At 44.5% G+C, this 24,957-nt stretch overlaps 3 protein-coding genes across 5 annotated transcripts in view; all 3 read right to left on the reverse strand.

The window, feature by feature from the left end:
- The window catches only part of LOC118308749 (NACHT, LRR and PYD domains-containing protein 12-like), a 988,189-nt gene that overhangs the window by 2,543 nt on the left and 960,689 nt on the right, over positions 1 to 24,957 (reverse strand). The window contains exons 21-23 of one of the 2 annotated variants that reach the window (XM_047332352.1): positions 1,821 to 1,994; positions 1,287 to 1,460; positions 353 to 526 (exon numbers count right to left, since the gene is read on the reverse strand). In XM_047332352.1, coding sequence (XP_047188308.1) covers positions 353 to 526; positions 1,287 to 1,460; positions 1,821 to 1,994 — 522 coding nt within the window. The remainder of the gene's footprint in view (positions 1 to 352; positions 527 to 1,286; positions 1,461 to 1,820; positions 1,995 to 24,957) is intronic. The other variant, XM_047332361.1, reaches the window with a different exon arrangement.
- On the reverse strand, positions 5,548 to 10,129 carry LOC118308803 (NLR family CARD domain-containing protein 3-like). The gene is made up of 6 exons (XM_047332895.1): positions 10,019 to 10,129; positions 9,263 to 9,470; positions 6,977 to 8,777; positions 6,156 to 6,329; positions 5,638 to 5,811; positions 5,548 to 5,562 (listed from the first exon to the last, which is right to left on the reverse strand). The coding sequence occupies exons 1-5, from the start codon at positions 10,127 to 10,129 to the stop codon at positions 5,751 to 5,753; spliced, it is 2,355 nt and encodes a 784-aa protein (XP_047188851.1). The 3' UTR covers positions 5,548 to 5,562; positions 5,638 to 5,750.
- tmem74b (transmembrane protein 74B) lies at positions 14,994 to 23,967 on the reverse strand. Of its 2 annotated transcripts, none has more exons than XM_047332450.1 (4): positions 23,860 to 23,967; positions 21,530 to 21,600; positions 21,035 to 21,316; positions 14,994 to 20,048 (listed from the first exon to the last, which is right to left on the reverse strand). In XM_047332450.1, exons 3-4 carry the CDS (start codon positions 21,260 to 21,262, stop codon positions 19,440 to 19,442), a joined length of 837 nt encoding a protein of 278 aa, XP_047188406.1. In that variant the 5' UTR covers positions 21,263 to 21,316; positions 21,530 to 21,600; positions 23,860 to 23,967; the 3' UTR covers positions 14,994 to 19,439. The 2 variants fall into 2 exon arrangements, with proteins under 2 accessions (XP_047188406.1, XP_047188405.1); XM_047332449.1 differs by having other exon boundaries at positions 14,995 to 20,051.

The following is a 24,957-nucleotide window of genomic DNA, read 5'->3' on the forward strand; positions in this document are numbered from 1 at the left end:
AGAATAAAACATGAGACTTTAGTAGAAAAGTTCCTGCTGGAAATCATTCAGTGTCTGATCATCTGTTCCATCATGTGGAGAATCATATGATGAATAAAGAATAAAACTGACTTCACTGTGGTTTTGTCCTCACTCATGTTTCTATCAGCAGCCTTGTACGTGTGAACAGACAACATCTTCAATCAAAGTTCTAAATAATCAAAAGTTCCTCGTCTGTCCAGTCTGTGAAAGTGCTGAGTTGAGTTTATGAACTAGTTGAACACATTGGTTCAGATGGTCGACGCCAACGTTTAAAGATACCAGCACACCTGAGTTATTAATAACAATATATAGTGTGAACATGGTGTCTGACCTCAGAGTCTCCAGTCGACAGTGTGGACTCTCCAGAAAACCACACAGCTCCTTCACTCCTGAATCCTGCAGCTCGTTGTGGCTCAGGTCCAGTTCTCTCAGGTGGGAGGAGTTGGACTTCAGAGCTGAGGCCAGAGAAGAACAGCTGATCTCTGACAAACTGCAGCTCCTCAACCTGGATAAAGAATAAAACATGAGACTGTAGAAAACAAAGTTTCTTCTTGAAACCGTTCAGTGTTTCATCGTCTGTTCAACATGAAGAAAGTTGAGAACATGGAGGTTTAGAAAACTGAAACTCCAAACACCTTAAAGACTAAAGACTCAAGTGTTTCAGTCAGTGTCAGATGAACTTTCATGTTCCAACTCACAGACACTGAAAGTTGTTAATGTCTGATAACATGATATGAACAAAATATTTCAATGTGGAAAACGATGAGACATTTAAAGTGAGATGAGATTTGTCTTTGTCTCCACGTTGCTCGGCCACAGTCAGTGGACCATATTCCACAGTCACAGCTGAGGGCCGAGGGGGACCGGGTCTTTTCCATCCAGGCCCCCCCTCTCTGGAACAACCTGCCTGGTGCAACTCTTTCTAAAGATGTTTTCAGACAGGACCTCTGGAGAACGTTCGCAGAATTGAACCAGATATTTTCCAGAGTTTGTGGTTCACATGTGACAAACAGCAGGAGATTGTTGAGTCAAACACGTTCACGAAAGAAGGTTCTGTGGCGTCTGTGTAGAGCAGCAGGAGGCAGGACATGACCATGACTCTTCTTAATAATCAAAAGTTCCTCGTCTGTCCAGTCTGTGAAAGTGCTGAGTTGAAGTTATGAACTAGTTGAACACATTGGGTCAGATGGTCACCGCCGACATTTAAAGACACCAGCACACCTGAGTTATTAATAACAATATATAGTGTGAACATGGTGTCTGACCCCAGAGTCTCCAGTCGACAGTGTGGACTCTCCAGAAAACCACACAGCTCCTTCACTCCTGAATCCTGCAGGATGTTGAACCTCAGGTCCAGTTGTCTGAGGTGGGAAGAGTTGGACTTCAGAGCTGAGACCAGAGAAGAACAGCTGATCTCTGACAAACTGCTGCTCATCAACCTGGATAAAGAATAAAACATGAGACTTTAGTAGAAAAGTTCCTGCTGGAAATCATTTAGTATCCGATCATCTGTTCCATAATGTGGAGAATCATATGATGAATAAAGAATAAAACTGACTTCACTGTGGTTTTGTCCTCACTCATGTTTCTATCAGCAGCCTTGTACGTGTGAACAGACGACATCTTCAATCAAAGTTCTAAATAATCAAAAGTTCCTCGTCTGTCCAGTCTGTGAAAGTGCTGCGTTGAGTTTATGAACTAGTTGAACACATTGGTTCAGATGGTCGCCGCCGACGTTTAAAGACACCAGCACACCTGAGTTATTAATAACAATATACAGTGTGAACATGGTGTCTGACCTCAGAGTCTCCAGTCGACAGTGTGGACTCTCCAGAAAACCACACAGCTCCTTCACTCCTGAATCCTGCAGCTTGTTGTCGCTCAGGTCCAGTTCTCTCAGGTGGGAGGAGTTGGACTTCAGAGCTGAGGCCAGAGAAGAACAGATGATCTCTGTCAAACTGCAGCTCATCAACCTGGAAAAAGAATAAAACATGAGACTGTAGAAAACAAAGTCTCTTCTTGAAACCGTTCAGTGTTTCATCGTCTGTTCAATTCAATTCAATTTTATTTGTATAGCACCATATCACAACATACATTGTCTCAAGGCACTTTACATAGTGAGGTCAATATTACAATATTACAGGGAAAACCCAACAAATCCCACAATGAGCAAAGCACTTGGCGACGGTGGAGAGAAAAAACTCCCTTTTAACAGGAAGAAATCTCTGACAAAACCGGACTCAGTTGTGGGCGGAGCTTCTGTCTCGACCGGTTGGGGTGAGGAGAGAGAGGAGGAAGAGAGGAGAGGTGAGAGGAGAGAGAGGAGGAGAGAAGAGAGAGAGAGAGGGGGAATAGAGGAGAGGTGGACAGAAAGAGGGTGGGAGGAGAGACAGTAGGAGAGAAGAGAGAGAGAGGACAGTTGTACAACCGCCGCTGTAATCTCTACCAGACTGATACTTATAATTAAAAAATACAATTACGTTGTTGTTATTATTAGTGATGATATTAATATTAATATTAATAATAGCAATAATAATAATGACGGGTTTGGGTCCTGCAGCTCTGGGGTCAGAGATACACTAGGAGAGATAGAAAACACAAACAGGGTTAGTGACATGTACTGTAAACCTATCGGGGGATGGGGGGGGTAGTATAACAGTTGCTTTAATTTCTACCAGACTGATACTTATAATTAGTGAAAACTGATACTTATAAATACAATGATGTTATTAATAATAATGATAGTAATAATAATAATGACGGGTTTGGATCCTGCAGCTCTGGGGTCAGATCTACTAGGGGAGAGAGAAAACAGAGTTAGTGACATGTAATGTAGATACATGGGGGCAGAGAGAGAGAGAGAGAGATTGAAAAAGGTGGGAGAAGGAGAGAGATATAAAGGGAGAGAAAGAGGGAGAAGGAGAGAACGGGAGAGGGAGAAAGATGCTCATGATATAAGTTCCCCCAGCAGTCTAGGCCTATAACAGCATAATAAAGAAATGGTTTATTAAACACCTGAGCAGTTCTAACTATAAGCTTTATCAAAAAGGAAGGTTTTAAGTTTAACTTTAAATGTAGACAGGGTATCTGCATCCCTGACACAAACTGGGAGCTGGTTCCAGAGGAGAGGAGCCTGGTGGCTGAAGGCTCTGCCTCCCATTCTACTTTTACAGACTCTGGGAACCACAAGTAATCCTGCATTTACAGAGCGAAGTGATCTATTGGGATAATATGAAACTAGGAGCTCTGTAAGATATGATGGAGCTTGATTATTAAGGGCTTTGTATGTTAGGAGCAGTATTTTGAATTCTATTCTGAATTTTACAGGAAGCCAATGCAGAGATTCTAACACTGGAGAAATATGATCTCTTTTTCTAGTTCCTGTCAGAACTCGAGCTGCGGCATTTTGGATTAGCTGGAGGCTTTTCACAGACTTATTGGGGCATCCTAGCAGTAATGAATAACAGTAGTCCAGTCTAGAAGTAACAAAAGCATGGACTAGTTTTTCAGCATCCTTTTGAGAGAGGATGTTTCTAATGTTCTTGATATTGCGCAGGTGAAAGAAGGCTGTCTGTCCTAGAGACTTGTTTTATGTGTGAGTCAAAGGACATGTCCTGATCAAAGGTAACTCCAAGGTTTCTCACAGTAGAGCTGGAGGCCAAGGTAATGCCATCCAAAGTAACTATATGATCAGATAATGTTTCTCTGAGGTGTTTAGGGCCGAGTATAATGACCTCAGTTTTTTCTGAATTTAGAAGTAAAAAATTATAAGTCATCCAGGCCTTTATGTCTTTAAGACACTCCAGAAGTTTGTCTACCTGATTAGTTTCATCTGGCTTTATAGATAAATACAGCTGGGTATCATCAGCGTAGCAATGGAAATTGATGTGGCATTTTCTTATAATATTGCCTAAAGGAAGCATATATAGAGTGAAAAGTATTGGTCCCAGTACAGAACCTTGTGGTACTCCATGTCTCACATGAGTACCTTCAACATGAAGAAAGTTGAGAACATGGAGGTTTAGAAAACTGAAACTCCAAACACCTTAAAGACTAAAGACTCAAGTGTTTCAGTCAGTGTCAGATGAACTTTCATGTTCCAACTCACAGAAATTGAAAGTTTTTAATTGTCTGATAACATGATATGAACAAAATATTTAAAGGTGAAACACGATGAGACATTTAAAGTGAGATGAGATTTGTCTTTGTCTCCACGTTGCTCGGCCACAGTCAGTGGACCATATTCCACAGTCACAGCTGAGGGCCGAGGGGGACCGGGCCTTTTCCATCCAGCCCCCCCTCTCTGGAACAACCTGCCTGGTGCAACTCGTTCTAAAGCTGTTTTCAGACAGGACCTCTGGAGAATGTTCGCAGAATTGCATCCAGATATTTTCCAGAGTTTGTGGTTCACATGTGACAAACAGCAGGAGATTGTTGAGTCAAACACGTTCACGACAGAAGGTTCTGTGGCGTCTGTGTAGAGCAGCAGGAGACAGGACATGACCATGACTCTTCTAAATAATCAAAAGTTCCTCGTCTGTCCAGTCTGTGAAAGTGCTGAGTTGAATTTATGAACTAGTTGAACACATTGGTTCAGATGGTCGCCGCCCACGTTTAAAGACACCAGCACACCTGAGTTATTAATAACAATATACAGTGTGAACATGGTGTCTGACCCCAGAGTCTCCAGTCGACAGTGTGGACTCTCCAGAAAACCACACAGCTCCTTCACTCCTGAATCCTGCAGCTTGTTGTCGCTCAGGTCCAGTTGTCTCAGGTGGGAGGAGTTGGACTTCAGAGCTGAGACCAGAGAAGAACAGATGATCTCTGACAAACTGCAGCTCCTCAACCTGGATAAAGAATAAAACATGAGACTTCATTAGAAAAGTTCGTGCTGGAAATCATTCAGTGTCTGATCATCTGTTCCATAATGTGGAGAATCATATGATGAATAAAGAATAAAACTGACTTCACTGTGGTTTTGTCCTCACTCATGTTTCTATCAGCAGCCTTGTACGTGTGAACAGACGACATCTTCAATCAAAGTTCTAAATAATCAAAAGTTCCTCGTCTGTCCAGTCTGTGAATGTTCTGAGTTGAATTTATGAACTAGTTGAACACATTTGGTCAGATGGTCGCCGCCCACGTTTAAAGACACCAGCACACCTGAGTTATTAATAACAATATACAGTATGAACATGGTGTCTGACCTCAGAGTCTCCAGTCGACAGTGTGGACTCTCCAGAAAACCACACAGCTCCTTCACTCCTGAATCCTGCAGCTTGTTGTCGCTCAGGTCCAGTTGTCTCAGGAGGGAGGAGTTGGACTTCAGAGCTGAGGCCAGAGAAGAACAGCTGATCTCTGACAAACTGCAGCGACTCAACCTGGATAAAGAATAAAACAAAGAATAAAATCATTGATGATCCTGATCAATGAGTCTCTGTCTTTCTGTTATTGTGGATCATCATCATGTCAGCACAACATTCATACACCTGTTCATGTCAACACAGACTCGTGACCTGCTGCTGACCTCAGTCCAAACTGTAACTAGAAGATAAATATCAAATCAGAGATGTTCAACTGAAAACCTCTGTTCATTCTCTCGTGTCACACGACCTTCTTCTCCCTGAAGGTCTGTGAGATTAAAACATGTTCAAAGTGGAGACGGGTCCTGATGGTCGAGTCCATTCAATCTGGTTCCTCAGCCAACAAATCCCTGATTGTGTCTTTCATTCACTTCCTGTGTTTAGTTGATCTGAGCCACTGTCGAGCTCGTCTGCTGATTGGTCCCTACATCACATGTACAATGACCGTGTGCATCCATGAGAACAGAACAACAGTTTCATAGATGTGTTTTCAAGAGAAACTCGACTGGACCCTTTGAACACTTTGACTTTTCACAGAACTGTCAGATCCATCACTTCTGTGACACGAGCTCTGAACAATATGTGTTTGTTGAAGAGAGACGCAGCGTTTGTCATGTTCAGATGAGCAGCATCACCAGAAACCTGAGAAACATCTCAGTGTCTCCACGACTCACAAACACTATGACTGGTCTCAGCAGAACTGAAACTTCTAACATTTAACATGTACGTGTCCAAAACAAACACAACAGATCCAGTCAGTGAACTGACCTCAGAGTCTCCAGTCTACAATGTGGACTCTCCAGTCCAGCAGACAGAACCTTCACTCCTGAATCCTTCAGCTTGTTGTTGCTCAGGTCCAGTTGTCTCAGGTGGGAGGGGTCGGACTTCAGAGCTGAGGCCACGACTTCACAGTGAGTCTCTGAGAGTCCACAGCCAGTAAGTCTGTGAAAAGAGAAAATATAAAAGCAGAGAATCTGTGATAAAAATACACTTGATTCATATGATGAGAAAACACGTCATGATGTATTTACCATCTGCTCTACACATCCATGTTCATCTGATCCAGTCTCATTGTGTTGGACTTGTAACAATAATCCTCATCACTCTCTCTCATACTCGCAGACTTTTAATGTGAATCTGTGTTTTACTTGAATCCGAGATGAATGAATGAAAAGCAGGACATTGACTCTGATGTGCTCTCATACATCCACACCTCTGATACATGAGGACACGTGTTTACTTTTCAAACTCGTCGCCTCGATTCCAGACTGACGCTGACTCAGGTGACATCACTGGAGGAAACTCCTCAGCTTCCTGACAGACATGACAGCTCCCAAAAGTGAACCCTAAAGATCTGTGTCGCCCCCTGGTGGCTGGTTGCAGTACAGGTCATGAACCAGTATGTTTAGATTTAATTAGTTATTAGATCCTATAACAACATGGTGACACATTGTAATTTGCCACAGACTCTGACTCAGAATGACGTCACCAGCACAAGATGGCGGCACCAGTATCTGAGATATTGTGGCTTCAGTTTAGTTCAGTGGGAGGAGGTGGAGACACGTCGTCCATCATTGGTCTGGACTCACCGAGCCTTTCTGCAGTTCCTCACAGCTGGGATCAGTCTCTGTCGTCCCCCCCGTGATGTGTTGTACTTGTTCAGGTCCAACTCATCCAGAACCTCCTCTGACATCTGCAGCATGTAGGCCAGAGCAGAGCAGTGGAACTCAGAGAGTTTCTTCTCTGATCTGTTCTCTGACTTCAGGAACTCTTGGATCTCCTGATGTACTGAGAGGTCGTTCATCTCCATCAGACAGTGGAAGATGTTGATGCTTCTGTCAGGAGAGATTTTATCACTGTTCATCTCCTTCAGGTTGTCGATGACTCTCTGGATGATCTTTGGATCGTTCTCTCTCTGACCCATCAGGCCTCTTAACAGTCTCTGGTTAGACTCCAGACTGAGGCCGTGAAGGAAGCGGACAAACAGATCCAGGTGTCCATTTTGACTTTTAAGGGATTTCTTCATGGTCGTCTTCAGGAAGTCTTCCAGAGGAGAGTCACGTGTGTTGTTCCAATTCGTCCCCAGGAAGTCGTCCAGTACTTTTGTGTTTCTGTTGGTGACACAGTGGAACATGTAGACTGCAGCCAGGAACTCCTGAACGCTCAGATGAACAAAGCAGTAGACGGTTTTCTGGAAGATCACACACTCTGTTCTGAAGATCTCAGTACAAACTCCTGAGTACACCGAGGCCTCTGTGACGTCAAGACCACAGCGCTCCAGGTCTTCTTGGTAGAACATGATGTTTCCTGTCTGCAGATGTTCAAACGCCAGCCTCCCCAGCTTCAGGAGAACGTCCCTGTCGGCCTCCGTCAGCTCCTGTGGACTCGTCTCACGTCCTTCATGATACTTGTTTTTCTTCCTCCTTGTCTGAACGAGCAGGAAGTGTGAGTACAGGTCAGTCAGGGTCTTGGGCAGCTCTTCTCTCTGGTCTGTGGTCAACATGTGCTCCAGAACTGTAGCACTGATCCAGCAGAAGACTGGGATTTGACACATGATGTGGAGGCTCCTGGACGTCTTCACGTGTGAGATGATTCTGCTGGACAGCTCTTCATCACTGAACCTTCTCCTGAAGTACTCCTCCCTCTGGGTGTCGGTGAAGCCTCGCACTTCTGTTACCCTGTCAACACAAGTCGGAGGGATCTGATTGGCCGCCGCAGGTCGGGAGGTTATCCAGACGAGAGCGGAGGGAAGAAGATTCCCCTGGATGAGGTTCGTCAGCAGCACGTTGACTGATGACCTCTGTGTGACATCAGACACAACCTCCCTGTGGTTGAAATCCAGAGAAAGTCTGCTTTCATCCAGGCCGTCAAAGATGAACAACAGTCTACAGACAGCGAGCTTCTCCTCTGTGACCTTCTGTAATGTTGGATGGAAAACATGGAGCAGCGTGAGAAGACTGTGCTGCTGGTCTTTGATCAGGTTCAGCTCCCTGAACGAAAGCAGAATCAGCAGACTGACGTCTTGGTTTTCCAAACCCTCGGCCCAGTCCAGAGTGAACTTCTGCACCGAGAAGGTTTTTCCAACGCCAGCGACGCCGTTCGTCAGGACAACTCTGATGCGTCTCTGCTGGTCGAGTCCGTCTTTAAAGATGTCGTGGCACTTGATGGGAGTTTCATGGAGGGTCTTCTTCTTGGAGGTCGTCTCGAGCTGCCTCACCTCATGTTGAGTATTGACCTCTTCACTCTGTCCCTCTGTGATGTAGAGCTCAGTGAAGATCCTGTTGAGGAGGGTTTCACTTCCTCTCTCATCACTTCCTTCAGTCACACGTTCACATCTCGTCCTCAGACTGATCTTATGTTCATCTAGAACCTGCTGCAGACCACGATCTGCTGAAAGAGAAGAACCAGAGTCAGACTGAAGACAGAGAATCTGATGATCACTTTCATTAGTTACAACTATGAACGGACAAATCTTTGTCTTTCTGTTTCTAGGATTTCTAGACAACCGCTCATACGATCGACGTCAAACTTGGCGGTTGTTTGTCTGAGGACCAGAGGAAGTGCGGTGTTTAATTTTGGATTAAACAGTTCAAGAAAATCAAATATACAAACTATAAATCATCTATATAAACGTTGGATGAAAGTCCAGCAATAACAAATGAACCTTGTCGAGTGTGAAGTTGTTTGAATGATGCTCTCAAGAAAAGTTACCAGCTGGATTAAAGCAAAACAATCAGCCCGACTGACGGACACATTCTGAACTGGACCTGTCAAACAAATCAAAGGTTTTTAATCTTGTGGTTTTTATAATCATATTAAAAGTCAGTGCTGAATGATTTAACAAATGAAACCATCAGACAGAAGTTCAGTCTCACTCTGCACAGAGCTGCTCGGATCTGCTGTCTGAGCTCCAGGTCCTGTTCTGGATCTTTGTCCACACTGGGGACAGGAGGACTCTCCTGGTGAACCCGACTGGTCCCAGTATGAGGTGATGCAGCGTCTGCAGAGCCAGTGTCCACAGCTGGTGGAGACTGGATCCTTCAGGACGTCCTGACAAGAAGCACAGCATGACTCCTCTTCTGTCTGTGGACATGGAGACTTTTCTTTATGACACATTACATCAGTGACGGTAACACACAGCTCACTAGTCCAATGTAAATATCATCTCACACAATCGTTTCACTTTTAATGCAGTTGTACATTTGCAAGTTCCATTTTTGGACATGTGAAAATGCAAAAAATATTTCATCATTGCTGCTTCTCTTCAATGTTCCTGCACAAAACCTCTGAGCAGGTTCAATGAAGAACAAACACAATGTGACTGTGACTTTAGAAAAATCCTGAGTAAAGATCTTTGGCACCAACTCATAAATGTGAAATCCATTTCAACACTGAATCATGTTCAGACCAGTTCACAGTAGAAACAGTCTCTTACTCAGAGTGTGAGGGTCCCGGTTCACGACTGAAGTTTATAATGAGACTTTTGGACCGGTCACTCTTCATGGACACACAGCTGGACACTGGAGACTCTGATCTTTGTCTGTGGACAAATCACATCATCAGAACTTGTAATGATCATCTTCCCTTTCTGAACATTTCCTCTGTGACTGGAAACTGTGAAGAGTTTCTACATCGACATGTTGGAGGTCGATTGACTGAACCAGACACAAAGTGAAGTGTGGACACAGTCTCTTACTCAGAGTGTGAGGGTCCAGGTTCAGGACTGAAGTCTGGAGGTTCATCTTTGGACCAGTCACTCTTCATGGACACACAGCTGGACACTGGAGACTCTGCTCTGTCCTCTTCTTCCTGCAGATCACTCATCTTCTCTGGTCTGAGAGGTGAAGCTCCAACACTGGAGACACACAAGCTCATTATAATAAACAGTCAGTCCTGCAGCTCTAAAGTTAGAGGCTCCTCATTGGTTTAACATGTGTACAATTAAAACCACGTGTATCCTCTATCCATCATTGAGACAAAGTTTGACTCTAGATACACGTCACACGTCACATGTTTATCTGTGAGCGCACAGAGACCAGGAGACCAGACAGGAAGAGACTCCACAGAATAAAAGAATCAGTGAGGAGTCGTCTTCACTTCATAGTCTCTCTTCTTCCTGCTTCTCCTGTGGACGACTGTTCACTCACTGTTCCTCCATGTTCGTCTCCTCGTCCTCTCTTGTTCCAACGAGTGTTCAGAGCTGTGACTCTGTCGTTTCCTCTGTTCTGATGAACCAACTCTTCTCTGTGATGGAGCCTGGACCTTCCTCCCACAGACGCTGCTCACAGGCACCAACATGGGACAGTCACCACTTTCAATGAGTTATAGTCATAAATGTTATGTATTTTTAATAAAGGAGAGAACTCACATGAGGCAGTTTCCTGTTTTCCTCCTGTTCTGCTCAGTTAAAATGGAGTCTGACTCTGAACACTTTCGTTTTCAGCTGCTCCTCCCCTGTGTGTGTGTGTGTGTGTGAGAGAGAGAGAGGGAGAGAGAGAGAGAGTGTGTGTGTGTGTGTGTGTGTGTGTCTGTGTGTGTGTGTGAGAGAGAGGGAGAGAGAGAGAGAGTGTGTGTGTGTGTGTGTGTGTGTGTGTGTGAGAGAGAGAGAGAGAGAGTGTGTGTGTGTGTGTGTGTGTGAGAGAGAGAGAGAGTGTGTGTGTGTGTGTGAGAGAGAGAGAGAGTGTGTGTGCGTGGGTGCGTGCGAGTGAGTGCGTGTGTGTTTAAGTGTGAGAGAGATTTTTTGGATTTTGAAAACAACTTTTATTAATTTACCAGAACATCGTGGTTTTAAAAATGCACAAAAAATAAAAAAATATATGTATTTATAATGTCGTAAAAACACAATCCAAAAACGAACGTTATATTAAACAAACAGGAGAATCCTGCAGGCCCTAGGACCATGCGGAAACAGCGCCCGCTCGAGCTCCCGTAGCCACGCCCCTCCTCTCGAGCTCATTCAAACAGATTCAGACAGAAACTAACTGAGCTCAACAGCTCTTTCTGTAACAGCTCAGATGAAAACATGTCCCATATGTTTTGGAAATGTTCATATACAGAGAAATTCTGGTCAAATGTTCATTGAGTTCATCCAATCTCATTTTTGTCACAGATTTCTCTTTGTTTTCAGGATGTTTTCTTTGGTGTGGTGGAACCTAAGACAGAGAGAGAAGGAAAGTATTTTATAATCAATCTTTTATTTCTGCTTGATACATATCACATCCACGGGTGTAAGTTCAGGGGCTCGTAACCATTCTTTCCTGTGTTTGAGTATGAAATCAATGAATATTTAGACTCCATCAAATATTCAAAGAACTGTAGAGCTATGAAGACTGTGCAAATATACTCAACATTTGTGACCCCACATGACGGATATTGGAACTCTTGTAACTGTAGTTGATGTTATGAACGGGACTGCTTATTGGACCAAGGTACGTTTGAACCGGTTTTTCTTTGTACAATTGACACAGGCAGGAACCAGCAACGGGTCATTTTTTCGTTTTTCCGTTTTTAGCCGAGAAAAACAAAAACAAGAATTCAGCTCGATGTTGTACTGACAGACTTCGGATGTGTGGTCGTTAATAAATGGCTGATTGACTTTCAAATGATCTGTTGCCGTGTGGTTAGAAGGTAAGGACAAAGGGTTTTGTTGTATTGCAGCTGAGTAATTGCTCAGCATCATCATCATCATCATCATCATCATCATCAGCATCATCATCATCATCATCATCGTCGTCAGCAGCTTCTCCGGGATCGGGTCGCGGCGGCAGCAGCTTCAGCAGGTGACCCCAAACAATTGCTCAGCACCATTTCTCGAAGATGAAACACGGGGTAAGTTTCCCTCAGGATGTCCAGTGGACAGTGAAGTCTGTTTTCAATCATTAGAAAGATCACTGGCGTCGATAGAACCAAAGGTAGTTGCGATATAAACGCCCAGCAGGTGTCGCCCCGTGCGGACCTCCTCATCAATAGGCTTTGTGACACAAATTTTCTCCAAAAAAATAGAAATGTGGCTATAAAAATAGAAATGTGGCCATATTGACAGCTAGACAGAAAAAGGCTGTAGCTGCTATCCATGCATACTTACCTGATGGGATTTTTAAATCCAGTGAAGAAAGGATATCTTTCTCTGGACCTCTAGTGAACACAATCCAAGGGGCCAACTCTGAGGCTGACAAATGAAGCCTGTGCGGAAGTGCTATGAACTGCAGTTCACTAGATGTCCGCTTGAGGCTGCTGCAGAAGCGAGTAAATCCTCATAGAGCCCCATGTTAAAATGCCCAACTTTACAGCACAATTCAACCTGTTTACAGCCTGGTTCAAAAAACGGGTTTGGTCCCAATGGCTGAACCCCCCCTTCGTGACAACTGTGGGGGGGTTGAATTTTTTTTATAACTCGCCCATTTATGTTATATTACTGTTTGAAATTCTGCAGAATTAGGGGCGTGGTCTATTTGATTGACAGTCGGAGCTCGCTCACTCGGTGTCCACCGAAGAAAAAAACAAAACAAAACTATAAATCCACTAATACAAACTGCTTGTAAATTATATTTGCATTAACTTATTAGAATTAAAATATAGTGGTGAAAACTACAACCATTATACATTATGAAAAAATTTGAGGCATTTTTAAGATAGTGTAGAATAATTTCAATAACATAAATTGTATTTTCATGTGTTTTCTACCACTTGACAACCACGTTGGCTGGGACGACCGACTGTTACTGGTTGGTTCATCTGATGTTTAAGAGCTGAATAACCAGACAGCTCACCGGATCGAAAAACAACAGCAAAAACAGATTCAATCTTTTGTTTTATTGGTCACGTTAAAACAAAATCATATTTTTAAAAAACAGCATGTTTTACAGAATACAGCTCCTCAGTTCACAGGACACGAGGCGTCGCACCTTCAGAGCGTCACACGCGATTAACAACATGCAGGTTCGCCGACGTCCAGAAGCAGCGTCGCCTCACTGTGAGGTCAGAGACGGGCCCACGTCGCCCAATGATGACACACGCACACACACACATTTATAATATTTGTTTCATCTCTTTCTTTATGGTGAGAATTTATGACTTTAATTCAGCTGAAACATTCAAGACTTCCTGACATTCGTGCTCACGTTGGATTTTTTCCCGGGATTAGATTAGATGGTTTCAAGAGGAATGTTTGGTTTGACAGATTTGTCAGATTAAGATACGCTAACAACAAACGTAGAGTTATACACTGTACACGTACGTCACTGTGCTCTTCACACTGTTTGGACTCAGTTCCACTTTGATTGTTCAACATTAAGATTCTCTTCACTCTTTTCAGATACTGATGTTTACATGATCACAGGTTGTTTTCATTTTTTTTTTTATGGAATTCTTGAGGAGATTCCAAGAGTACGAATCACAAAAGGTCTGAGAGAACATTCCCATTTGATCACATATTTGTTAAACGTAAAAAGTAACTTGTGTTCACATTATCTCAGAACTACATGAACGCCTCCATGTGGCGTTCAGGGACGGCTCCGGGTTTCTCAGCAGGATCCTCCGTTCTCCAGAAATAATCAATTCTTTGACGTGAGCGACTTGTTCAGCTCATCGGGGCCAAACAGTTTCGTATAGCGCCACCCGGAGGTGAAGGGGTTTTTCTGATTTAACGTGAACACGAACCTGAACCAGATCAACAGCTCCGTCTGACCCAGGATTTTTTAATCTCAAACTTCAAAACAAATGAACTGTTCATCAGCTCATTAACATGAAACCTCCTTGTCTGCGTTACAACAGTCTAGAGACCCTGGTTTTCACTCGGGGTTAAAGGGAAACAATATTAACATTTCCACCAGCTGAGAGAGAAAAGAAAACTGCTTCAAAAAAGTGAAATATCCCTTTAAATTGTTCAGTATCCCATTTTTGTTCTGTGCTAAATGTTACTTTCACTGTCGGACACAGATTGTAAATAAAGATTCACATCTTTGATCCACAAACAGACAAACAACATCTTTCTCAGGCCACGTAATAATAATTATAATATTAAATACATTGTTCTTTTCTTTTCTTTTCATACATTTCATAAACTTTAATATTTATCATTTCACTCTGGTTTCTTAAAGCAATATTTCAACTGGACAGAATAATAATAAATCTTTTTTTTACAAGGTATCACAAACACTTGTTCCAGTGGGAACTGCGTTTTTTTTAAGGTTATATATTTATCTATTAACCGATCGGTTTCAGTCATTTGGGTACATGAAAAGCGCTTTATAAATCCAATATATTATTATTATTATTATTGTTATTTTCAAAAGCAAAAATGTCGACTTCTGTCAATTGTTAATTGAATCGAATGTCCCGAAAAAATTAAACTTGGAAGACGCCACCGTGAGCTCATAACTTGGGGTATGGCATTCTTATCGACATTTTTATAAGCTGAATGAATATATATATATATATATATAACTTTTTCTTACAAACTTTATAAAACTTTAGTTTTAAAATTGTAGGATCTGTTTTTTGTAGGGTTGAATTCTGAGAGTTGAATTCTCTGAATCCTAATCCCTGAAAATAAAATAATAATTGAATAACTGCAGGAATGTGTGTGTGTGTGTGTGTGTGTGTGTGTATATTTTTATATATATTTATATATATGTTATTTGTGTTTTGTCAATTTAAAAATGTAGAATAAAACAAGTTCAGGAAATTGAAAACGCCCCCGCTGCCGCTGCCAGTTAAAAGCTCATTCAAAATTCCGCCAGTGTGAAATATCGCTTTACCTCGTTAAATATACATCTACCAACTGTGCACGTTTCGAGACATACCGTTAAAATAAAGAACAGGAATGTTTTGTACAATAGTGTTGGAATCACGTGTATCACAGTCGTGGAATCACGCGACCGCTCAAAGCAGCGTGTGTGAAGCGCGCGGACGACGACGACCAGGCGTCGGGATGTCGCGGCGTTGATTTGTACATTCATCGAGTCTCGGAGTTAAAATGCGACGGATGTGTGTTTTTCTTTTTTGTGCATATTCCATCTGTACGTAAAGCGTCGGAGCTGCGGCCTGGGAAGAGGAAGCACCGTCGCTCAGGGTGGTTTTGCTGTCGCTGCTCTGCTCGACCTTCGCTGGATTCGTTTTGTCCTGAAGCAGCAGGACGTGGATGTGATTAATGAGTTGGAGCTCAGGGTCGACGCCCTGCTCTCTGCTGAGGTGACCTTGACTGTGTCCTTTGACCCCTCAGTGTGGCGCCAGGGGGAGAGACCATAAGAAGTTATCTGTCTTGTGCCGATGTGCGTTCAACTACGCGTTCAGGCGCCGGCCTGCGTTTGTGCAGACGCTCGGTGGTCGACGTCCTCCACGCCTGAGCGTCCACGTGTCCGAGAACAACCGACTCTCCCTCCGTCAGCTTCGCTTATCAGACGTCGCGGTTACAGAGTGACGTGTTACGGTTGAAGCCCACAACTTGATTTTAAATTATATGTCAATTATGGCATCGATAGTTTTCCTAGATCGTTTTTTCGTACAGTCGAAATCTAGCGTCCACCCACCGCGACGTGCATTCGACCGTAATGTACAAACTGAACATCACGAGTTGATAAGACTTGAAACGAGGGATTGAACCATAAACTCCTCTGTAAAATGTCTTACTGACGTTATGAATCAAGTGAGAAGTGGAGTCACGTTCTCATAGGGTCGCCCCCTGCTGGTCGGTACACAGAAGACAGGCTTCAGTTCACAAAAAAAAAAAAATCCGATAAAATGTGATCTTTTTCATACTGATTCTGTGGAATTGGCACCTTTTCGTTCCGGAAAAATATATTAGTTTTCTCAATAGCTCTTTTAATTTTACCATGACATTCTGGGTATTGTCTTTCTTTCTGTCTACACGTCAAATAAACGACCTGCAGCTCATGAATATCTGTTACCTGTGACGAGGGATGCTAAGTAAAACACTGCGCTGTACTATGAAGGATGACGAGCTAAAAGCAAAAGGTCGGGAACCGTTTCGCCAGTGGACAAACTACGCAGACGAGTACGTGAGCGATGGCGATCGCGTGGAAACCTTTAAATCAAAGGCCGTTGGTGAGTTGTACAAATGTTGGTACGTCACCAGGTTACCAGAATCCCTTGTCGATGCTTTTTCTACATTTTATGGTCGTTTTTAATCTCTCAGGTCAAGTTATTAATCTCTCGAGTTCTTAGTCTCCCACCAGATATCCTCCTCGTCACTTTAAACGTCCACCCTAAAGATGAGTTATTCCCACACACACGAGGCCAACGCCGCCGACCGTCCTCTGCCGCGTCCGCGCAAGGACTCTCCATGACATCCGAGATCTGCCCCACGCAACAACCCCCGATATAAATAGACTATTTCTATGGGAACGGAGTCGTCGCGCCGCCCGACAGAACAAAGATTGATTTTCTCGCGTCTCGACACTCGACCGCGTCACAAGAGGAGGCTGAAACGTGGTTTTGCTCTTTTCCCTCCTCATGTCTTCGTGCGTTCTGATCTTCTGGTTGTTGAACCTTGCGTGGGAGTTAGTTAGTTCCTTCCTCTTCCTCCCAACCACCTCCCTCCGTCTCCCTGTCTTTACACATCCGCAAGCTGAGCGGTTGACCTCCAGTCGGATGATGGAAATAGATGCGAGTGCGACGGGATCGGCATCGGACAACAAAGATCTTTCGACAGGAGGCGGTAAAGATGGAACAGCTGGAGCGCAGATTAGAGGCTGTCGTCTTCCACAACTCCACAACCGGCGCCGCCCGCCATCGCAAGATTTTGACGCCATTTGGAGTCTGCGCAGTGGCGTCGGTTCCTCCACCAAACAACCCGTAGCTCAAGGACGACTCGACCCGGGCGAAGCCGACGAGAGCCGCCGCGGCCACCGATCTGGGGACGCGCCTGAAGGCACCGCGACAAACGACGCGGGCCGAGAACACGGTACCAACCACCAGATGAGTTGTCACGTCTCCTGGAATTCAAAAGACGGCGGGCGACGACGGAACATCTCACCTTTTCTTTGATTTGACACTTTTTAAGCTTTTAAATGCTGCGTTTGATTTGGTAACGGTTGGGGTTGAGGTAAGCGTAGCGGCTCGTTGTCGTGCACTACATTTAACATCAAACGACGACTTCTTTCGAACCTATCAGAACGACAGGCCTTCAACAAAAGGTCACTACATCTACCGCTCTTCTCTCTCTTCTCCGCCACACGTTAATATCTGCCACTGTCAGAGGACAAAAGGGAAAAAACGACGACGTGAGTGTCGTACAACCGATCACGTCGCGACCTCTTGGTGAATGGATTCTGGTCGGCGTTGGTTTTAAGTCGATGAAGACGCCAAACGTAAAAAACTTTGAACGGGGCCTCAACTTTCCTGACTCAAGGACACATCAGCAGAGACAGACTGCGGCGGTGCAACTAAATCGTTTCTTAATTTTCTGCAATATATTTTGTTGAAGCCTTTTTCTTAATAATCAATTATGACAAATAAAAAATGGGTTGTAATCTAGTAGAGCTGCAACAAATAGGTGTTGGAGAATTTATAATTTGGTGCCTAATTTGACCATGAATATTACATTTTGATACGAAACGAGTGGTTATAAACCCAATAAACAATAAATAAATCGACAATAAAATAATAAATTAGTTGATTGGGAGACAATTAATCTGCCACTGTTTTCATAATTACTTTATCATCATCAAATCTGGAAAAAAGTTAATAAAATTGGGGCAATTTGCTGGTTTTCCTTTTTATTTAACTTTATTTAACTAATTATTAAACTAAATCTCTCTTCCGTCGTCATTTTTGGGACAAAAGAAACAATTTTAATTGTGTCACTTTATAATTAGTTGATTAATAAATTGCAGGTCTAACATCTACTAACGATTAAATTCTACTTTGGTGGTTTGTTATTAAATTACTCTGAATATTAAATATTGTTGAACGGCACATGTTGAGTTCTGTTGTTTTTGTTTAATCTGTTGTTTTGTTGTTGTCCATAATCCGTGATGAGGTTTCCCAAATGTTGCGTATACCTGCTTTGCGTATTTTGGTTTCTGAGCGTTAGCGTCTGCTGGTCTTCTACATCCGACACGTCTACATGTTTATGTATTTACAGTATATTTGTCATGTGAAGTAAAAATGTGGTACATATTTCTTTAAATAAACAGCTCGATATAGGTCAAGCCAAGCACTGAGCCCCCAAAACCACTTGGTGGAGGCTACGTAACCCTCGGCCAATTGGCTCAATACACAGACCTCAATACATTAGCGTCACAATATTCGTGTGTATTCACAATTTACAGTGTTGTTTGCTCGTTAAGGCTCATCGTATCCTCACATGACATAAATAACATCTGTTTTCAATAGAATATGAATACGTAGGCGCTGTGTCATTAAAGGTTCAGTCCGGTCGAAACCTTAAGATTTAAAAAAACTTTTTTTGTTCCCATTATTATGATATATTATGATTTTATGTGTTTTATGAGTGTAAATGTCACAGCTGATCGACGCCTTATCGTCCAAACACGCTGCCTCGGTTCATTCGGCGCGGGCGAAGCTGCTTCCGCCACATCGGTTGATTTATATCTCACAGCAACACGACGAGTCAGATGTTCAACAAATCTGTGTTAAAGGTGAAATCTCATGATCAGGAATTATAATGTATCTACATTTCCACGTCGAACATCTGCTGCTCATGCGGCGATTCAGTGGCGATCGCCGCACTTCTCCGTTGCGTGTTGATCTTTGATTGCTCCAGGTTCTGTTGGACACCATGCGCTTCGTACTGTAAAGTCTCTGATTCATATCTTAGCTCTCGAATCTCTGATATACAACCGTGCTCTCATCCGCACTGCCGCGGCCTTACCTCTCGCCTCCTTCGAGCCCCTCGTCCGTGAAGTCATACATCCGTTGCGATCGGTCAGAATCAATCACCCGTGAACCGCTGCGGTCGGGCGCCTCGTGCTCGACATGTGCTTCACATGGGGGCGTCTGCACCATTTTGCTTCCCCCACTTTTGCAACCGAGCGCTCTGACCGGAGGAAGGCCAAACCATAGGAGCAGTTAGGCGTTATGTGCAGCGGCCGAAGAGGAAGGAGCGGCGCTCGGAGGAGGCCCGCTCGCTCCTGGTTCTGGTCTGGAGTCCCGCGTCTCTTCGCGTCCACCCAGAAACTCCTCGCCTCCTCCTCCTCCGTCGCCGCCCTCCTCCGCCTCTCCGGTCGCCAGCTGCTTCATCCTCAGGTTGATGGAGCCGTAAGTCCTCTTGGGTCGGACGAACGCCGCCCGGCGTCGGTACATCTCGCCGCGGCAGATGGAAACCATGAGCAGCACGGACAGGAACATCCCGCCCAGAGTCAGCAGGCCCAGGCCCGCGATGATGCACTTGTCCAGGTGGGAGCCCAGCTGGGCGTAGTACATCTCCAGCTTCTCCATCTGGCGGGCGGACACCGAGTCGGGGTCCACCTTGGCCTCCCGGGGGATCGTGTAGGCGATGACCACCAGGACGATCCCGCTCACCAGGAACACCAGGGCGAAGATGAAGCCGTAGTCGGCTGAGTGGTCGTCGGCGGGATTCAGCTCTGTGAAGTCCGGTCCGTCCTCCAGCCCCCGGCCGCCGCCGCCGCCGACACCGTCTTCCTCTTCATCGTACGACTGTGAGCAGAGCTCCTGGTGCTGCTGCCGGGAGAGAGAGAAAAGAATGAAAGAAAGAAGAAAGAGAGAAAAAATGAAAGAGAAAGAAAGAATGAAAAAAGAAGGAACGAGAGAATGAATGAAAGAAAGAGAAAAAAGAATGAGTGACAGAAAAGGAGAGAGCAAAAATAAGAATAAAAGAAAGAGAGAGAGACAGAATAAATGAATGAAGCAAGAACGAGAGAGAGAAAAGAAAGAAGGAATGAATGAAAGAGAGAAAGAATAAGAGAAAGAGATGGAGAATCAATGAAAGAATGAAACAAAGAGAGAGAGAGCGATAAAGCACAATCACACGAAGAAGAGATGTGAAAGCTGAAACCTTTGAAATAGTCAAAGTAAACTTGTGACTGAAATGGAATCAGACCGACAGTCCGGTTCCATTTCTGCGTCAGTGGTGTTTATTAAAAAAGTCTTTTAATAATGTTCATGTATTTCAGAAGGATCTTATCATTTCTGTTCGTGCTTTTGCTTTGAATCACTTGGACGTCATCTGACGTTAAGTCACGTTAAGTCACGTTAAGTGTTTTTCCTCATAACGGGCTTCTATTGGGACAAACGCTTAATGTACCACAACATCCACAATCAAAAGATTTCGGTTTTGGTTTTGTGACAGGTGTACGTGTTCATGACGAAGCATATCTGGGAGAAATCTGGTGATTATCGATCGCTGCTTTGGTGGCGTTAAACCTTTTCACGTTAAATGTTGAGTGTTTTGCAACGTCCCCCAGCTCAGGAAGGTCACGTACCATTCTGCTCTTCTTTGAGCGAACATGCCGGAGAGACATTCGACCCCTGTGGGATTATTAAAATTAATCTGAAGACACAACCATCGGCTGCAGAACAGCCAACATGGTGTTATAATACATCCAAGGTCCAAAAATAAGATAATCCGTTTTTTTTCGTGCCACAACGAGGACATGTGGGGACAGGCAACCTGTGCGAAAAAGGTTTGGAGCGACCAAACTCACCTTGCGGTTGGCTGAGCTCGAGGGCGGGCAGCTCGCCGACTCCTCCTCCGCCCCCTGCCGGTGGTTCTGCTCCTCGTCCTGCTGGTACGAGACGTTCTCGAAGCCCCGGGCGGCGCAGCCCACTGTGGCCGCTCTCCACGGCCCTGAGACCGGCGTCGGAGACCCGCCTCGCCGGCCTCCTCCGCCCCGCAGCTCCCGCAGCTCTACGGCGTTGAGAGAGGACTCCATGGGAATCTGCTCCACGTGCTCATGTCTTCACCATTCTCCTGCTCGTTGGTGTCGCTGAAAAATAATAATCGTGGTGTGATCAAGACAAGTGCCGAGGGAACGCAACACATAACTAAATACGGTTTTAAAAATATAATATGTTCTTTTAATCGATCAGTAAGTGACTACTACATTAATCGCAGACTATTTTGATAATTGATTAATTGCTTTAAGTAGTTTCACACACAGACAGATACGCACAGATCATCTGAACCAGCAGCACCTCACCTCGGTTTTGGCTTACTTCCATTTTCTTCTTTTTCTTCTCCTCTCGTCACCTTTATCGCTGCCTCTTCTTTCTGTGGAGCAGAAAGAAGAGGCAGAAGTTCAAATCAGAATACCACCAAAGCTGGATCACTGCACCCTGGGACCCTGAGACACAAAACAGACCCATCAGACCCAACAGATCCATCAGACCCATCAGACCCAACAGATCCAGCAGACCCAACAGATCCAACAGACCCAACAGATCCAACAGATCCAACAGAACCAACAGATCCAACAGAACCAACAGATCCAACAGATCCAAAAGATCCAACAGACCCATCAGATCCAACAGGCCCAACAGACCCATCAGACCCAACAGATCCAACAGATACAACAGACACATCAGATACAACAGATACAACAGATACAACAGACACAACAGATACAACAGACCCATCAGACCCATCAGACCCAACAGATCCAACAGAACCAACAGAACCAACAGATCCAACAGAACCAACAGATCCAACAGATCCAAAAGATCCAACAGACCCAACAGACCCATCAGATCCAACAGGCCCAACAGACCCATCAGACCCATCAGACCCAACAGATCCAACAGATACAACAGACACATCAGATCCAACAGATACAACAGACACATCAGATACTACAGATACAACAGACACATCAGATCCAACAGATCCAACAGATCCAACAGATCCAACAGACCAACCAGACCCAACAGGCCCAACAGATTCAACAGATTCAACAGATCCAACAACCTCAACAAATCCAACAACCTCAACCGATCCAACAGACTCAACAGACTCTACAGATCCAACAACCTCAACAAATCCAACAACCTCAACCGATCCAACAGACTCAACAGACTCTACAGATCCAACAACCTCAACAGACTCAACAGATCCAACAGACTCAACAACTTCAACAGACTCTACCGATCCAACAACCTCAACAAATCCAACAACCTCAACAGACTCTACAGATCCAACAACCTCAACAGATCCAACAACCTCAACAGTTCCAACAACCTCAACAGACCCAACAGATCCATGAATGGAGCCAGGAAAATGCCACATCAGCCATGACGTCACTTCAGTTTGCTTCTTGGTTCTTGCTGTGTCCATCTTCAAACGGGCCCACAGAACATCTGGGGCAACATATTCATATTCCAACGCAGGAGTTTAACATCCATTATCTATTAAATAGTCTGACAATCAAGTTTGATAAATAATTTAGGTTGTATATGAAATGAACAAGGTGAAGTTCTTCAGACATCCTCAAACCACACAGAGAGTCTCTTTACTATACCCGTCTGAGACGATCAATAATTAAAATTGCCAATTAATTTTACATCAAACGACTAATTGATCAAATGATGGTTTCTGGGTGCCCGAGAAAATAATGAAAATGTGTGTGGGGGTGGGGGTGGGGGGGGGGGTCAACGTTTTTTGGGCTGGAGCCCCCTGGGAGGTTAACACACACACACACACACACACACACTCACACACACACAACCTCCATGTTCAAACATCGGGTTCCACCAGAACCATTATGAACAATATTAATGGAAAGGGAATAGTTATAGACTAATAATCTCCACAACCAGGTTATAATCTGTCCTCCTGACACGTCACAGCCGTCACCACGTCGTCTCTTCAACCCGGGGTGTCATTTTTCAACCATAATTTCTTTTTAATTTTTTTTTTTTTTTTTTTTGCATTTCTCCTCCACAAAAAAGAAAGCTCCACGTTTTCTTCTTGTTTTTCTGCGGCCAGTGAGGTCCAGGCTGGAGCAGCCCACTTACCCCCCCCCCCCCGGGGAGCCGTGGAGCAGCCCGGGGACAAGGTGTCATTCCACCCGCCCCATCACCATCACCCTCAGCCTCAGCCTCAGCATCAGCATCCCCATCACCATCACCGTGACCTTGTGATGCGCCACACTGCCAAAACCTGAACCACTAGTGTGTGTGTGTGTGTGTGTGGCAGAGATAATAATCAGGCTCTGAGCCGGGACAGATAAAAAAAAACCCCCGCACCAACTCACACGTCCGTCCTGATCCCGCCCTGACGACCGATAACACGGACTGAAGGAGGAGGGAGGGTCGCGGAGTCAACGGCTCCAACCCGGCGACGGTGAGTGGCGATTTCTCTGGGAGGGGTGAAGGGGCGGACACGGAGACACACACACACACACACCGGGGGATAGAGTCGGTATCCAGGCAGACAGGGAGGCAGCATCCTCCCCGCGCCGCTCGCCTCAAGCACCGATCATCCGACGAGCAGAGTCGATTGGGGGGAGAAGTCGTAAAGACAGCGGGGTCTTACCTGGTGCTGATGCCGCGAGCAGGCGGGGGTCGGGCGGCTGCGGTCGCATCCGGAGGAGAGGTGGATGCTGCCGGAGGATGTGATGAGAGGAGGGAGGGAGGGGAGGAGGGGGAGGAGGGGGTGAGGAAGGATGAAACTGACCATGCGCAAAACCGGTCCAACCGGAGCTGGTGGCGACAGATGAACTCATGAGGTAATCACGCAAATAAATAAACAAACAAACAAACACATCGTGCAAAATATATCAAATAAGTGCAAATATATTTATTAGATGTTTGGCTCATGGCGCCAGGAAACTTCCCCAAGTCTTATTGAATTTTAATATTTCTCCACTGGTGAGAAAGTCGAACCACGTGGTGATGAGCCAGTGTGTCTGTTGTGTGTTTTTAAAGTCAGATTTATTAATGTAGCACGTCTTTTTAAACAAAACTATCAAGTCAAATGGAAAAACAAGTTTGGATGAAATAATAGTGATAATTGGTTATTGGATTATTAATTATTATCAGTACCTGATATTTGTCTTGATTAACAGACGTGTAAACAGAAGAACTACACATTACACTGTTGCCTTGTTTTGGCGCCCCCCTGTGGCCGAGTCACTCGGAGTAGCCTCACCATGACACTTCCGTTATGGTGGTATTAAATATTAAAAAATGAAATAATTATTAATAAACTCACTGCACACACCCTCGGTAAGAAGTCGTCCCTGTGGACCAGACCGGAGAACTTCTCAGTTTACGTCAGGCCGTCGTCGTCGCCAGACAATATTAAATTCACATGATTTGGTTTCTTAAATTTTTTCTCTTGTTAATATTGTTGAAGTTGGTGTTTTCTTATTCGTCCCATGTCCGTCCGAGAGACATCGCTGGACAGTTTCTGACGACTCGGACATGGAGAATCAAACAGACAGAAAACAGACAACAAATCGCCATTTGTAGTTTTTCTAACGAAGCGCCGAACTGCCACAGTGGAATCAAAAATATCTACGGGTGTTCCGCGTTATCGCGACATATTTTTTTTCTCGTTGTCACGACAAAGTTTCACGTTGCGACGTAATCATTTTCTCGTTATAACCACATCCGTGACACATTCTTTACG

This window comes from Scophthalmus maximus, chromosome 6, assembly GCF_022379125.1.
Source record: "Scophthalmus maximus strain ysfricsl-2021 chromosome 6, ASM2237912v1, whole genome shotgun sequence".
Classification (NCBI taxonomy): domain Eukaryota; kingdom Metazoa; phylum Chordata; class Actinopteri; order Pleuronectiformes; family Scophthalmidae; genus Scophthalmus; species Scophthalmus maximus.

What these genes read in the sequence shown, in the direction of transcription:
- tmem74b (XM_047332449.1), bottom strand. Translation starts at nt 21,262, where the DNA reads ATGGAGTCCTCTCTCAACGCCGTAGAGCTGCGGGAGCTGCGGGGCGGA. An exon ending in CGAGCTCAGCCAACCGCAAG is followed by an intron (nt 20,052 to 21,034) that starts GTGAGTTTGGTC and finishes CTCTCCCGGCAG; the next exon opens with CAGCACCAGGAGCTCTGCTC.
- LOC118308803 (XM_047332895.1), bottom strand. Translation starts at nt 10,129, where the DNA reads ATGAACCTCCAGACTTCAGTCCTGAACCTGGACCCTCACACTCTGAGT. An exon ending in TCGACCTCCAACATGTCGAT is followed by an intron (nt 9,471 to 10,018) that starts GTAGAAACTCTT and finishes CCATGTCCACAG; the next exon opens with ACAGAAGAGGAGTCATGCTG. An exon ending in AGGAACTGCAGAAAGGCTCG is followed by an intron (nt 6,330 to 6,976) that starts GTGAGTCCAGAC and finishes CTCTTTTCACAG; the next exon opens with ACTTACTGGCTGTGGACTCT.